Genomic DNA, 15782 nt, shown 5'->3' on the forward strand with positions numbered 1-15782 from the left:
AGTAAGTAGACATGTTGAACGATGTTATTATCACCGTCTATAATCTCATTGTGTCAGGGTGGAGACATAAATACTAAAACCAAGGATTCAATGACCCCTTTGATCTTGGCTTGCTGGAAAGGTCACCTTGAGACCGTAGACTTCCTGTTGTCTAGTGGAGCCCAGATATCCCAGGTGGATAACCTGATGAGGAACGCCCTCCACTGGGCCGTGGAGAATGCCCACCTACAAGTTCTGCTGTACCTTCTGAAGGTGACCATAAGACGACGGGAAATATTGTAAAATTAAAGCCTAATTTATTAAATTGCATTTGAGTTTAATGCTATTGCATTTATTTAGAAATGTGACAGTTCTATGCTAGAGGCTATGGATTTCGCAGAGCAAACGATCATGCACTATGCATCGAAGCTGGGGAATATTGCGGTGAGAAATTATTCAAGGTTAATACGGATGGAACAGTTTTAAGTCTACATCATATACATTGCATAAACCTGTAATGAAAAAAAGCTCATGACAACCGATTTTTATAAGCATAGTGGAGGTCACACCTTATCCAAGACTTCGATAAGCTTAGGGCAGTATTCATATTGTCTTTTACTAATTAACAATTTTTAATTGTCAATGAGTCCATAATTAGTGGACTCATTGACAATTAAAAACTGTTAATTAGTAAAAGACAATATTTTGAGTTACAGAGTTGCCTTTGAATTTGTTTGTTAGAAGCATACACACTATGAGTTTACCTATATGTCTTTGACAGATATTGCAAGCCTTAATTCATCAAACATGTAAGCTGGATGTGCGGGATAAGGATGGTCGCACACCGCTCCACCTAGCGGCAGAGTGAGTAATACTCCGTGATATTTGATCACAAATGTAAAAACTCGGTAAAAAAATTGGAATACAAGTGAATATTATAATTCCCGCTAGCCAAGAATCTGGTATCGTGCCACAATTCAAATTGTTGTTTTACGGTCATTATTTGTTTGCTTGAGTGTGTTTGTTAACGGTAATACTTTAATGTCGTAAAACAGCTTTATTTTCTTAATTTCAAGTAAGTTGTGATAGCCAATAGCAAGACGTTCATTAGGGTATATTCAAGTTAACAATGTGTTGTTATATCTGCCCTATCCTGACAGGAGCGACAACGAGGCGACCGTGGAGGTCTTGTACCACGCCAGTACGTCAGAGCTGAATGACGGAGACAGTGACGGGCAGACGCCGCTCTCCCTGGCGGTCAGCGCGGGGGCCTACAACACCGTGAAGACTCTGCTGGCCCTGGGGGCCGACATCTCCCACAGGTAAACCGTACTGACCGAATTTTTTACAGATTAAACGCCAAATTTCCCACAGGAATACCGCTAAATCTCTCAAAGGTATACCGTTAAATACCGTCAAATCTCTCACAGGTATAACGCTACATTTCTCACAGGTACACCGCTAAATCTCACGCAGGTATACCGCTAAATCTCTCACAGGTATACCGCTAAATCTCTCACAGGTATAACGCTACATCTCTCACATATCTCAAAGGTATGACTATCATGAAAATTACGTATGCTATGAACGTGGTGTGTTGCTCTGCAACATTTTTGAAAGTATTAAATAACTTGAATTTCAAAAATGTCTTAATGATAATCATACAGAGGAATATTTATGCCTCTTTCAGAGATGAGAATCTGCGCACCGTTCTTAACATTGCGGCAAGGGAAGGTCACGTGAAGATTATGAAAATTTTACTGGAACATTATGCTGACATTAATACCAAAGACAAGCTTAAGGTAGCTATATGTAGTAATTAACCATTCATATCTATGGAGGTCCAAATCAAATGCATGGACAATTTGAGCATGCCTGCGGTAATAATCGTTGTGTTTTCAACAGAATACCCCGCTGCATACCGCTTCAAGGGAGGGCCATGTAGACTGTGTCCAACTGCTACTGGACAAAAAGGTAGACCCTTTAGCAAAGAATATATACGGGAAAACTCCGCTAGATGTCGCTGTAGAGAAGAGGCATTCAGACGTCGCTGTGACCTTCATGAAGTCAGCAGGGTCAGTTTACTCATACTTGTAATTCACTCTGGATTCAGACTACCATATTCAATATTTGTTTTTTTAATTTCCTCTCTCTTTTTTTTTTTACTTTAGATGGAAAGATATAGTTGGATGTCGAGACTCGGACGGTAAAACCCCAGTTGACAATATGATTCAAAAATGTCCGGAAGCAGTGACGGTAAGATGACCCCTCACTTAAATGTAAGGGCCTGTTCTCACCGTAAGCAAACGCTGTTGTCATTATTTCATGGTTACAGGTCATGATGGACAACTCAATTCAATCGACGGGAGACTTTCCAGATAGCATCGACTATTCCCAGAAGCTAGACTTCCAGTTCATCGACCCTGGACCGGATGACGTTATGTGTAAAAGGCGGCGATATTATGAGTTTGAAGTAATTTGATTCATTATTTTAGTAACTTACAATTAAATTCCAATCTAATGGCCTGAAGTGTTTAAGGTAAAATGACCTTTATTTCAGACGATGGTCAGATACGACAGGGAGGAGCTCCTGACCCACGCCTTGGTGCAGCAGTGCTTGATGCTAAAGTGGTACTCATCTCAATACCGATTCCTTAATTTAAATACATAAGTGTCCAAAAAAATTAGAAAGGATCTTAATTTTAGTCATCTTTGTCATTTTCTCTCTCCGTCTTAATAATTTCTATTCCATTCTCTATTTAAGCATTACTTGTCCCCATCGACTGGTTTCAATCGACAACTAGTTTTGAAACCAACCTCTACCTCTCTCTCTCTCTCTCTCTCTCTCTCTCTCTCTCTCTCTCTCTCTCTCTCATGTCATTAACAGAGTGTGTGTATTTTATACAGGAAGAAGTTTGGCCGCCTGGTGTATTACTTTGATGTGACCCTATTTCTAATGTACCTGGCCCTGATTAACATATACTGCATTACAATGCCCAAGATCACCACTAATCTTCTGGACAATGTGCGCAGGTGCCCAATATTTCTGACCACTGACCAGGCTCAGAACCAGACGCTGGTCGACCACCTGATACAGGTACTCTCTACCACATACAGGTACTCTCTACCACATACAGGTACTCTCTACTACATACAGGTACTCTCTACCACACACAGGTACTCTCTAACACACACAGGTACTCTCTACTACACACAGGTACTCTCTACCACATACAGGTACAGGTACTCTCTACTACACACAGGTACTCTCTACCACACACAGGTACTCTCTAACACACACAGGTACTCTCTACTACACACAGGTACTCTCTACCACATACAGGTACAGGTACTCTCTACCACATACAGGTACTCTCTACCACATACAAGTACTCTCTACCACACACTGGTACTCTCTACCACACACAGGTACTCTCTACCACATACAGATACTCTCTACCACACACAGGAACTTTTAACCACATACAGGTAATCTCTACCACATACAGGTACTCTCTACCACACACAGGTACTCTCTACCACACACAGGTACTCTCTACTACACACAGGTACTCTCTACTGCATACAGGTACAGGTACTCTCTACTACACACAGGTACTCTCTACCACATACAAGTACTCTCTACCACATACAGGAACTCTCTACCACACACAGGTACTCTTTACCACACACAGGTACTCTCTACCACACACAGGAACTCTCTACCACACACAGGTACTCTCTACCACATGTCACACAGGCTCTACTGGGAATCAATTCTTATGAATTAAGACATATCGCCAATAAAGTACGAAACGCCTTCATCAGAGTAACTGATTAATTATGCATTTGGTATTTTTAAAAATACGTGTGATATGATGTCTGAAAGCTATGAATTTTACCTGATAAATAATTATTGAGAAATAAATTAAAAACATACTTTTGATTTTGATAAACCAGCCCGAAATAGCAAAAATGAGAGTGAGGTGGTGGACACTCATTGGCGGATCCAAGTCAGTGGGAGCATCACAATATATACTTGCAATGAAATGATATTGAATGATTACCTAAAGAGTGAATATATGTACTGGGAACTTATTTTAGGTATTCATTGAACTTTGACAAATGTTGAATAAATAAAATGCGTCAATTCGTTTCTTGAATGTGCGATTTTAGTTTTGATGGATAAACTCTTGCAAAGCACAACCTCTGGTGAGAAAATCGGATAGAACTTTCCATAACGAAATAACCAAGGACGGGAGTTGACAGGACGAGTTCGGCAAGCATCGCAGGCTGATAACTTGGATAGGCAATCTATTTAGAGAGACGACGCACTAAATACTTACTCACTGGTTTGAAATTAAATAAAAAAAGTTTGCTATTTGTCCAGTCAGCTGCAGCAAAAAAATTCCACGTACATGCAGTGGAGTCGGAAGCAAATTGAAAGTGGGGGGAGGCTAGACTTATAAAAAAAATGTAGACAAGCAAAAAAGGGGTCTTTATTATTTTCATTTTTGACTGCTCCTCTAAATATCCAGCTAAGCTGTACTTATTTCAATTTTTGGGAGTTGATTTTTAATCAACTCTCCTATGCAGTCACTCGGACAAACCGAAAGTGAAACAGTATTTGGACCTCAGCACAAATCATTGCTCCTGACAAGACTTAGTTCTTGAAAATAATTGATGAATTCGATGTAATGTATGCTAAAGCATTGTTTTTCAAGGAAACTTATTTACAAATACTTTAAAAATAGTCAGATTTTAAATGGTACGAACAATTTGAATATTTTTTGTAGTCGTATGTATTCCTACGCCAGAGTTCAATATAGTCTCGTTCAACTCGACGCTCGGCTGTCTCCGTAAACCTTTGTTGGAGATTTACGGTGTCAGCCGAGCGTTTGGTTGAACGAGACAAGAGTTCAATATTGCTTGGATCCATACAATTTTCGAGAAATATTTCTACCACTGATACATAGTTTGATTGAATTAATTTTATCTTTAAACATTATTTAACATGATTCATATGGAGGTTTCTCGACATTCTAGTCGAAAAAGTTCAAAAATTCATAGTATAAAAATATGCGTAATTCAAATTAGGAACTACGTATACATGTACTTGTCATGCAAAATAACAACTCATTGAAAACATCGACAAAATCAACTCCCGTCAGTTCTTCAGTACTTTGATTAAGAATACGTTTTCATTTTAATGGATAAAATTTCATTCCTGCGCTTGCGCGGGTAATCATCTAGTGTAATGTGATGCTTGATATATTACTGTTTGTATTATAGAATGGCCAGATTTCTAACATCCTTATTGACACCCTGGAGCTGAGAATTCTAATGGCGTGTTTATCAACCGTCATGGTGACTTTCTACGTCAGAGAAATCGTCAGCATCTATGCCAGGGTAGTGGTTCTTATGAAAAATTTCTTTATAATTACAACTACATAGTTGTTTTGAATCTTTCAAATTGAATAAATGCAAAGTTCTATTAAACTGTCCAATTGCTTTGACAAATCATAACTCTACACTTAGCTTGATTTCTGTATATTGATCAGCCGGATTTAAAAAAAAAGAAGAAATTATGCAAACAATGGCAAAACTATAACACTGCAAGTTGTGTGTTCATTAAATGCTTTTGTCATTCTTTTGTCCCAGGTATTTGAAATAATCATTAATGATGTTCTTTGCTCCAGCGGTGCTTTTTTGGTTCCTAACGACAGACAATTGTAACGATGGTCTCCCTTTTTTCCCTAGCGGTGGCAGTACCTCCTTAAACCGTTCAACTACGTGACACTGGTCATGTTGTTTGGGACCTCCGCCACCTTGACCCCCATCGGATACATCCCGTGTGAGGATCAGTGGCGGTCGGCCTGGATCGCTCTCCTGTGTGCTTGGATCAGCCTCATCTCCATCCTCAGGGCGTGAGTCTATTGACACGACTATCGTCAAGGTCATCATGCCCTTACCTTGACCTTAGATGTATTTATTTTAAACAAAGATTTGCTATCATCAGTTTGAGATAACCTTGAAACTAAGATTAGTACATGACATGTACAAATTTCCCCAATCAGTGCCAACGAATGGTTTCAAATGTAAACCTTTAAAGCTGCTTTGTCCGATTTTTTTGTAATTACAGTATCAAATTTTTTTTTCATACCAATCAATTATCCTAGAAAGTTATGGACTTTCTCCTATTTACACCAGCAGAATCAGTCTCCTTTCAAAGTTAGAAATATTCGAAGTAAATAAAAATAATTTCTCTTTGGGCAAACGAAAAAACAAACCAAAATGCATCACGGGAATGTTTAGAAAAGGAAACCGCTTGGTTTCGTCCCCCAAATGATTGGGGTTATTCAACCCGCATGCTATGCATCGATTGTAAAGAAAGCAGACTTTGGAAATATTAGCGAACGAAAGGTACACATGTTTATTTGTAATTTGTCTGATCATTTCCGAATCGACCTTTATCTAAAGCGATGTCAAATTCGTAATACAACCATACCCGTCTCGTCGTCAGGGGTTAAATTTAACATGAGGCGAAATAACGCTTTTAACGTCGTTTGTTTTGTTAGCAAATTTTGTACGTATTTTTCTTCATTGAAATTTGGCATAATTGACGGGTATAACTACTGCAATGTTTATTATTATACATATACTAAGCATAGCCATCGTTTAAAAGCGTGCATAAAATTTGATATAAAATCGGACCAAGCAGCTTTAATTTCAGCCAAGGCCGCTAGGCCATAATTACCATACACTCAATTAATTTTATAGTATACATGCAACTGCTTAAATATGCGTTCTTTTGCATTTAGTTTGGACGTGGTTGGAATATACTTTGTTATGTTGGAACAAGTATTCAAGTCCCTGGCCAAGGTATGGTCTGTTGATTATCCGTTTGTTTGTTACGCAGTTATCCTTGTGTATTAGTAATTTAATTAACACCATTATTTTGAGAATAGGACAAACATAACCTTCATCTACACGATGATCAAGGCTGTGTCACAGTCAGTCATGCGCAGATCTAAAGGGGGTCAAATTCAAACTTCTTCAATTTACATTGTAAAATTACTAAAATTATGCCTCGGACCCCCTAATCGTCCCCCGATAAAGTCAAATGATTTAAGGTACCTCACTACACCTACACTTATACTTATTAAGACACTCCGTCACAAGATGGCAATTTAAATGTTTTGTTAAACTGTTTATATCGTTCGATTGGGTTGTATAGCGTCGTAGTCCAGTGGTTAATGTATTGGGCTTCTGAACAGCAGATCATGAGTTCGAATCCACCCGGAGATTTTGTTCATGTTAACTTAATTAAATTTTTGAAAATGTAATTTTTCATCCAAAATTGCACATTTTTTGCATATTAGACTTAACAACTTCTTCTCCATTATGATATCTATTATAATCAAGTAAATTTTTCTGCTGATTTGAGAAAATATTTCACGGTGTAGTGAGCCACCTTAATGACTGGCTGACCCCCTGGAAAAATGTTCTGGATCCGCGCATGCCAGTCTATTGTTTTCTAAAGAGAATATATATGATTTCTGTTGATCTCTTTCCTTAGATTGCCGCTGTTCTTGTGGTCTTCCTACTTGCCTTTTCCCAAGCCTTTTATATTACTATGGCCCAGACGGTTTGTAAAATATGTCTTCTACCTTAAATTTTTAGCTTATATTAATTACATTTTCGTTGATCACCTCGGTCACATAGTAACAGCGTATAATGTTATATTTAGCCTAGATGTCATCTACGCTACTACTACTAGTTACAATTAAAAGTGTAAAGATCAGCTCGAGCATGCTATATAGTATAATATATTTAAGATTCATGCAGTACAGAATCATATCTCAATATAATATTATTATACACAATTCGCTAGTTTAAGAATAATAAAAATTAAGCCACCAATAAAATCTATTATAAGTTCCAGTAGATTGTGCCTGATGTTGTGCCATCGCTGTGTTTTTTTAAATTATATATACTTTATTATATTGTTTTGGTCATCGCTGTGGTTTACCTTACAGCCTGGGTTTCAAAATGGGCAGCCCTACCCCATCACAGTCCTGGCCATGACCCTGGGGGAACTGAACTTTGTGGACAACTTTGTCAGTGGCCTTGACCGCACCTTCTACTACGACAACCTCACCCTGTTCATTCTATTCGCTATGATCATGCCCATCTCTCTCATGAACTTGCTGGTATGTTCTGATTGTTGCTGGACTGAAATAGAAGACATGTGCATATATTTGTTGTATCCCGCTCCCTCGCGGACCAAACCATATTGTCCATAAGTGTAGCGTGTTTTGTGTTACTGATATAGATCGGTGTGGCGGTGGGGGACATTGACGCCGTACAGAAGAGGGCGTACCTCGTCAGGCTGTCCATCCAGGTAATTAAGAAATGAACTCATTGTCTACCAAAGTTATAAGAGTATAACCTAGATTTGGCAGTTTACGCTTTATAACCCGCGAAGCGGGTTACAAAAAAGCGTAAATTGCTCCAACCAAGGTTATACGAGTATAACTTGGGTATATACATGTATTGAGTTCATCCCTTATAGTTTAATTTTCTGTAATTTACTGTACAAATTAAGTGCGTTTTACTTTAAAAAATTATTTTAATTTGTTCAAAATTCAATCGTAACGTCAAAAGGATTAGTACGTTTTTTGAAGTCGGTGCATTGTGACGTGCAAACAAGGTTATACTAATTTAACTTTAATTGGGAGTTGATTTTAATCAACTCTCCTATGCAGTCACTCAGACAAACCGAAAGTGAAACAGTGTTTGGACCTCAGCACAAATCATTGCTGCTGACAAGACTTAGTTCTTGAAAATAATTGATGAATTCGATGTAATGTATGCTTAAGCATTGTTTTTCAAGGAAACTTATTTATAAATACCTTGAAAATAGTCAGATTTTAAATGGTACGAACAATTTAAATTAAGGAATGAATTCAATATTTATTTGTTTTATACGATATAAAATGGTTTGGGGCAGTTTACGCTTTATAAACCGCGAAGCGGTTTATAAAAAAGCGTAAACTGTTCCAAACCATTTTATATCGTATAAAACTAATAAATATTGAATTCATTGCTTATAATTTAATTTTTTACTCTTCATTGTAGGTAAAAACGGTCATTTGACCTTTAAAATGACGTAAAATTGTACAAAATTCAAACGTAACGTCAGGCGTATTGATACGTTTTTGACGTTAGTCTTACTATGACGTAGGCAACATTCTTCATACGATATAAAATAATTTTTTTAGCCAATCAGAAAGCGCGTTACAACCAGTATTAAATTATTATTTTTTGTAGTCGTATGTATTCCTACGCCAGAGTTCAATAGGGCGCGCTTGATTTTACCAAAAGGTGTACGTACACCGTGTACACTTTTGTAAATCAAGTGCAAAGGTGTAGCTTTTTTACACCGAGTCAGGGGCATGTGTTGTTGGGTGTAGCACTGAGTCAATACGGCGGACGAATGTTATGATGGAAACTTGGAAAATGATTTTAAGTAATGTAACGGATTAAAAGTCGCATAAAAGTTGTCGTTTGTATGAAAGCAATTAAATTTGAAAAGTGTGTTTATTTTATTGCATTTATATCAGAAAAAAACAATTAATTGTCGCAGAACAGCAGATTCTTTGTTAAAACTGCACCCTTTTCTTTCATATTCATTCTTAAAGCTGAACACCGCTCGTAAATAGGCACCGGCACACAGATACCTGGTATATAAACCCTTCGATTTCGTTACACCCGATTGCACACCTGAACCTCGTGGCCGACATGTAGTATTCCTTTCGTGGTCTTTAGATTTTATGCATTTTTTTCTTATCTTATGTTCATTTTCTGTTCGTAAATAATGCATTGACCAATTTATTTGATTTTAGTATTCTCCTGGCTTCAAAAAGTGCGTAAAATTTGATAATTTCATCGCGACCGGGTAACACGGCGAGGCAAAATGTACGTCCACACAGGTGAGACCTCTACAGCGAAGTACTTTGAACTGTTTAGAGGTCTGTCCCTTATATAAGGGTTGTAGGGACAGCAGTGATTAAAGAGAAATATGGCGGACAGTGCCTATTTACGAGCGGTGTTCAGCTTTAACTTCCCTAAACCATGTACACTACACTATTGAAGTGGACTTTATATACAATACAAAATTTTTACACCGGTGTATACCGGTGTACACCAAGTTAAGCTTAATCAAGCGCGCCCTTAGTCTCGTTCAACTCGACGCTCGGCGGTCTCCCTAAATCCTTGTCGAAGATTTACGGTGTCAGCCGAGCGTTTGGTTGAACGAGATTAGAGTTCAATATTGCTTGGATCCATACAATTTACGAGAAATATTTCTATCACTGATACATATATAGTTTGATTGAATTAATTGTATCTTTAAATATCATTTTACATGATTCATATGGGGGTTTCTCGACAGTCTTGTCGAAAAAGTCAAAAATTCATATTATAAAAATGTGCATACTTCAAATTAGAAACTATATGTCCTTGTCATGCAAAATAACATATCATTGATTTTAAAATAAATAAACATCGACAAAATCAACTCCCATCAGTTCTTCAGTACTTTGATTTTTCTATCCAATCAAATCCCGCGTTATAACCAGAATTAAATTATTACGGGCCGCCAGGAGGCGGTCCGTTATTACCGTCTTCCTTGGAAGACGGTATAAAGAGTTGAAATAATTTACAGTCTCCGGGCTGTGCACTTCCTCTCCTTTGTGATTGGTAAAAAATACATGATGTGAACATTTACATTTATTTCATTGGTTGATATACTGTTCGGCACAAGGGAGATAATTTTCTGATGATCGATTTTACGTACGACTTAACAATTTTCGTAGATTTCAAATCCTAAAAAGTGAGAAAACGAAAGAACAATAAAAATGACTCTTAGTGAAATTCAAGCTTTCATTTTTCTGTCAACTAGTTGAAAGCAATATTCTGTAACATCTCTTGAAATAATTTGTTCTTTTCTTTTTGTTTTGATTATACAAATACCAATGAAATTTGATACTGTATGGCTAATAGTTTGTATATTAGATACGGAGAAACTAATATCAGTAAAAAAAAAATATCAGTAAAAATGAGTGATACTGAATGCAGTTGTGTTAACTTTGATTTTACTACAGTAATACAACCCTTCCTAAGATCTCTTTTTACCTACTACAGTCGATTTCAAATAAATAACACGGGGTAAACAATTTTCAACAAACAATTTTTAAGAACGCACGCTTAAAAGGCACATATTTAAAAAAAAAAGTTCGGCACGCTATTGCATGGAAAAGAAGGCGACATTTATATAAAAAAAATAATTAAATTGCCTTTGATATCTTATTGCTGTTAAGAGTTTGCTCTAAAGACGGTAAGCTTTTTTTAAAAGCTAAACTTGTTTGATATACATTTAGATATTGTAACTGCGTTTCTGCGGGATAGTTGTTTTTTTTTTATAGAATTAACATAATGCTTATTTTTAATGAATTTAAAGTAAATTTGCATGTAGAAATATGTTTTATTCCTTTAAAAAATATTACTGGTACTGTACCAGTTATCGGCTAAGACCAGTTATCGGCTAAACTGAGAGTTCGGGGTTATAGCACGCGGCTATCTGAGATTTTTAAATTCAGTCCTCTGTTTTGAATAAAGAAAAGTACGTTTGCTTGAAAACTTTCTTGAATATGTTTTAAACATGGGCTAAAACGATCATTGTTTACCGCTGATTTACATCTTTGCACTTTCAGCAGTGAGGGAAGTGACGTAATATATTTAAAAAAAGAATATAACCCCTTTGTGATACATTATCATTTCCCTTCTTTGATTTGACATATAATATCACTACATATAACACGTAGAAACAAAAGGAATTCACTAAATTCTGAGAGATTCATAGCGCAGTTGAACGCCTGATTGCACAATATTATGAATTGAATAGTCTACGATTTTGTGTATTACCGTATGATACAAATGTAACAAACGAATAATTTTATGAGATTTGTTTATGCATCATAACCCCTACGAACTTAAGTCTGACCCCAAAAGGGGCATAATTCAAATTACATTTTGCAGAGTATCAAATCAACATGTACAGGGATTTTACTATGTTATTATCGCGAAGCCGATAACTGGTACAGTAAATCGTAAAACATGGCAAATTCTCGGAGTGCTAAAAAAGCACACAAAAAGATGTTTTGGGTTCTAAATAATGATTTAACCTAACAGGTGCATAAACAAGGATTATACCATTTATAGCATGTCAAGTTTAATTAAAAAATATCAAGAAATAAGGAAACACGAAAAGAAAACGTTAAATTTTAGCCGATAACTGGTACAGTGCCAGTACACATTTTTTGTTTTACTTGTAAATGTATAATAGGTCATAGACTGTCGTGTTAGGTGCGTTTTTATCGAGACTATAATCTATTCGGAAAATTTGGGAGTTTTTCATTCTTTTAAAAACAGTGTATCGGGATCGGTATACGGGACATCCTTAAAGACCTGAAGTACTAAAGACCTGAATGTCATGAAATTTTATATAAATGATATATTTGATTCATGAAATATCAATTATTTACGCAAAAATATGAAAGACCTGAAAATTTGAGCTGACCTTATTTTTAAAATACTTTTGAGAACCTCATGCAATTACATTGTAATTACGCATGATTATCTTCATAAACTTAAGTGTATTTAAGATTTATAATTCCATTTAGGAACAAAAAATTATCCGGCTTAATTTTTACCCTTAAAATTGTGCAGTTTCTACCGGATGAGCATATGATCTTAAGCGTACCTTTAAAATAATCCATTTCTATTTTATTATGAAATCATATAACCTAATGCATATAGTTTTAATTCAATACAATGCAACAAAAAATAGAAATGATTTGAAATACATAATCTCTAAGAGAATAATGATGAGTTGAACTTTGTATTAGAATACATACAAATCAATGTGTTCTCCTATACTTCATACTATGGCAATGGTCATACAATTACCGTTAGAAATGCTAACGAACTCGATTCTTAATAATAATAATAATAGTAAAATGTAAACTTCAAAACGTGTTGCTGAAAATATATTAAAATTTACCATAAAAATGAGTAAACCAACTCGTTATTTTCTTCTCTTTGATGTGTTTTTATGTAAACAATCAATGATGATTCATACAATAATTATTTTCTGCGGCACATTTGACGCTTGCGTCAATATATGCTTTCTTGTTACATAATTGTGATATAATTATCGTTATCATAACATATATATCACAAAGTGATGAATACAGAAGTTAGATTTACAGTAATACATGTACCTATACTCCCATTTATAAGACATATAAATTAATCTCCTTGCGAGACGACGGTGACTGTAGAACCAGTTTAACAAGAGCTTAGACTTTGGGTAGTTATGTCAAATAGCAATGTGACGTAGGCCTGTCTATTTCATTGTTGGGCAATTAGCCATGGCTCTTTGAAATCAACAAGATTTGTTTGGCTTTTGAGCTAAAACTACGCAATTGATGCATATTTTGCTTGAAACTGAGTCATTTTAGACTTGCTTTGACGCAAGGAATAGATAGCTACACCCTACTGAAAGTCCAAGGACTTGTTAGAATGGTTCTATATTTCGAACTGTTGGCTTCTACTCGTATGTCTACAGTTATCATTTGTAGACACATAGTTATCAAACTTTCAACTGTTTTCTACAGATTGACTTCATTACCAACGCAGAGAGAACCTTTCCAAGATATTTCCAGAGAAAGTTTCATAAAAAGGAACATGTGATCACGCCAAATAGCAACATGAATTCCAGATTCAATAAAGTAAGAAATTTTAAAGGAATTATTCATTCTGTATTTCATGATCAATAAGCCACTCGTTCTTAAAAATGATTTCAACATACTGTCGATTTTTTATTAAAGTTCTACAAGTTTGTGTTCGGGGTGAAGCGGAATACCGGGGCATTCATCAGTGAGGAGAAGGATTACGTCACAGAAACGGTCCAGCAGCTGAAGGAGGAGGTCCGGGCCACCAGGCGGCAGTATGTATCCACACTTCCTGTTTGTCTGGAAGTCAGTCTTCAATCACGTTGTCCGTGTTTACATAGAATCTGTCTGTGTTTAGACTATAATAACATTGTGTTTGTGTATTTACTAGTCTGTGTGGTGATTGTATTTAACCCGTGTGTGAGTGGTGTCTCTGTTATCATTGTATCTGTCTGTATGTCTGTGTGTGATTTATCAATAGTGTATCTTGTTTTATAGACTTGCACAGTCCTCCGCTCTCCAGAAGCAGGCCCTGGATCTGATGAAGCAGATGTGTGACCAGCTCCAGGTCACTTACACCCTGGACAACCTGTCAGTCACCGACTCGCACCGGCCCCCCACACGCGGCAGACCCACGTAACCCTACCCCACCGGGGACCACACAGCTCTCGCATGATCCACCACCTTTAGAAACACCGCAGCTCTCGTGGAATCTCACTCGCCATAGATCAATGGCCATTCTGGGGGAAGCTACTCTGGAATAGAGAGTTCCTCTCCACTCACGAAGACACGCCCTAGTGGGAGCTTAATAGATACTTGGTCTGCAGAAAGTCCAGATAAATACTCCAATCTTGTGTCCATTTTGTTATCCACGTCAAAGACATTTCCATATTTTGTGGACCGAAGTTTGACTCTGTTCATCTTATTGAATGAATATTTTAGACATTTCTGCACGGCTTTGTCATGATTTTATTAACGCCACACAAGTATGAGGAGTGGGAAGGGGGTGGTGAGAGGTCTGTCAACTGATTAATGTATGGTCCGGTCTAATAAAAATATGTATTTATTCTTCCACCTAGTTGGAGAACTGTTACATGTAGTGGAACCATGCTCTTGGGTCGCAACGCTTAAACAGTTAAATGAGGCCTATTTTGATTTTATAAGTCTCACTTTTACACAATGTATGCAGTTTGTTAAAATGAGACAAGCTCGTCTAAGTTTTATGACCCTGGGGCATAATATCCAATGTATGAAGGCCTCATTAGAATTATACACAACTACATGTTATTTCAATTTTCATGCGTTATGTGTATATATATATATTTAGATTTGTTTAAGAGTTGTTTCCCTTTTTATCACGTATATCATATGCTTGACGAAATTAATATCGGAGGTACAATTTCTTTCTCTTGTGTCAAAAAGTTGCAATTTACGACGCACAAACACTTGAGCTAGTGTTGAGTCTGATTAAACTAAATCATAATCAAATTCCAGTGGCGTAGCTACCTTTTAATTTACTGTATTCAAAAAAAGGAAGGGGGTCTGGGGGCTTCAAGGCGGCCCCAGCGGGTCCAAGCTCCTGGATTTTATGTTATTTGAATGACAAAACAGCCTAAAAAATATGACATTTTTTAAGTATTATGATTCCAATAAATATGAACAAAAGTTGCTGAATTCCGAGACAAACATTATTTACCTGGTACTCTTCGAATATTTTCTTTAAAATATCAAGACCCCCGATGCTCTTGGATTTTAGGTTTTAGCTTTTAGATTTACAGGCTTTTGATGATGAGATATTGTCTCAAAATGTTACAATTTTACATACTGCATGTGTAAGTGAAATGTTGAATTTTAAAAGAATCTGTAATTATATACGAAACACTGATACCCTAGCGGAAACCAACTGCATATGACTTAAGATAATAGGCGTTTTGAAACAGGTCTATTATTCAAACCGTAACATACTTACCTAAATGACAAATTTTTGATCAAGTTTTAATCACC

General features: G+C 36.5%; 1 protein-coding gene across 2 annotated transcripts in view; it reads left to right on the forward strand.

Moving 5' to 3' along the window:
• Positions 1-14727, forward strand: part of LOC128165451 (transient receptor potential cation channel subfamily A member 1 homolog) — a 31254-nt gene extending 16527 nt beyond the window's left edge. Inside the window, exons 11-29 of one of the 2 annotated variants that reach the window (XM_052829995.1) lie at positions 58-252; positions 340-423; positions 761-843; positions 1140-1301; positions 1670-1781; positions 1885-2054; positions 2151-2235; positions 2315-2452; positions 2540-2610; positions 2887-3076; positions 5272-5388; positions 5740-5906; positions 6801-6861; positions 7559-7627; positions 8019-8192; positions 8315-8383; positions 13722-13835; positions 13935-14053; positions 14277-14727. In XM_052829995.1, coding sequence (XP_052685955.1) covers positions 58-252; positions 340-423; positions 761-843; positions 1140-1301; positions 1670-1781; positions 1885-2054; positions 2151-2235; positions 2315-2452; positions 2540-2610; positions 2887-3076; positions 5272-5388; positions 5740-5906; positions 6801-6861; positions 7559-7627; positions 8019-8192; positions 8315-8383; positions 13722-13835; positions 13935-14053; positions 14277-14418 — 2322 coding nt within the window. In that variant the 3' untranslated portion in view covers positions 14419-14727. The remainder of the gene's footprint in view (positions 1-57; positions 253-339; positions 424-760; positions 844-1139; positions 1302-1669; positions 1782-1884; positions 2055-2150; positions 2236-2314; positions 2453-2539; positions 2611-2886; positions 3077-5271; positions 5389-5739; positions 5907-6800; positions 6862-7558; positions 7628-8018; positions 8193-8314; positions 8384-13721; positions 13836-13934; positions 14054-14276) is intronic. The other variant, XM_052829994.1, reaches the window with a different exon arrangement.
• The last annotated feature ends 1055 nt before the right edge of the window (positions 14728-15782 follow it).

Source organism: Crassostrea angulata, chromosome 10 (genome assembly GCF_025612915.1).
Source record: "Crassostrea angulata isolate pt1a10 chromosome 10, ASM2561291v2, whole genome shotgun sequence".
NCBI lineage: Eukaryota > Metazoa > Mollusca > Bivalvia > Ostreida > Ostreidae > Magallana > Magallana angulata.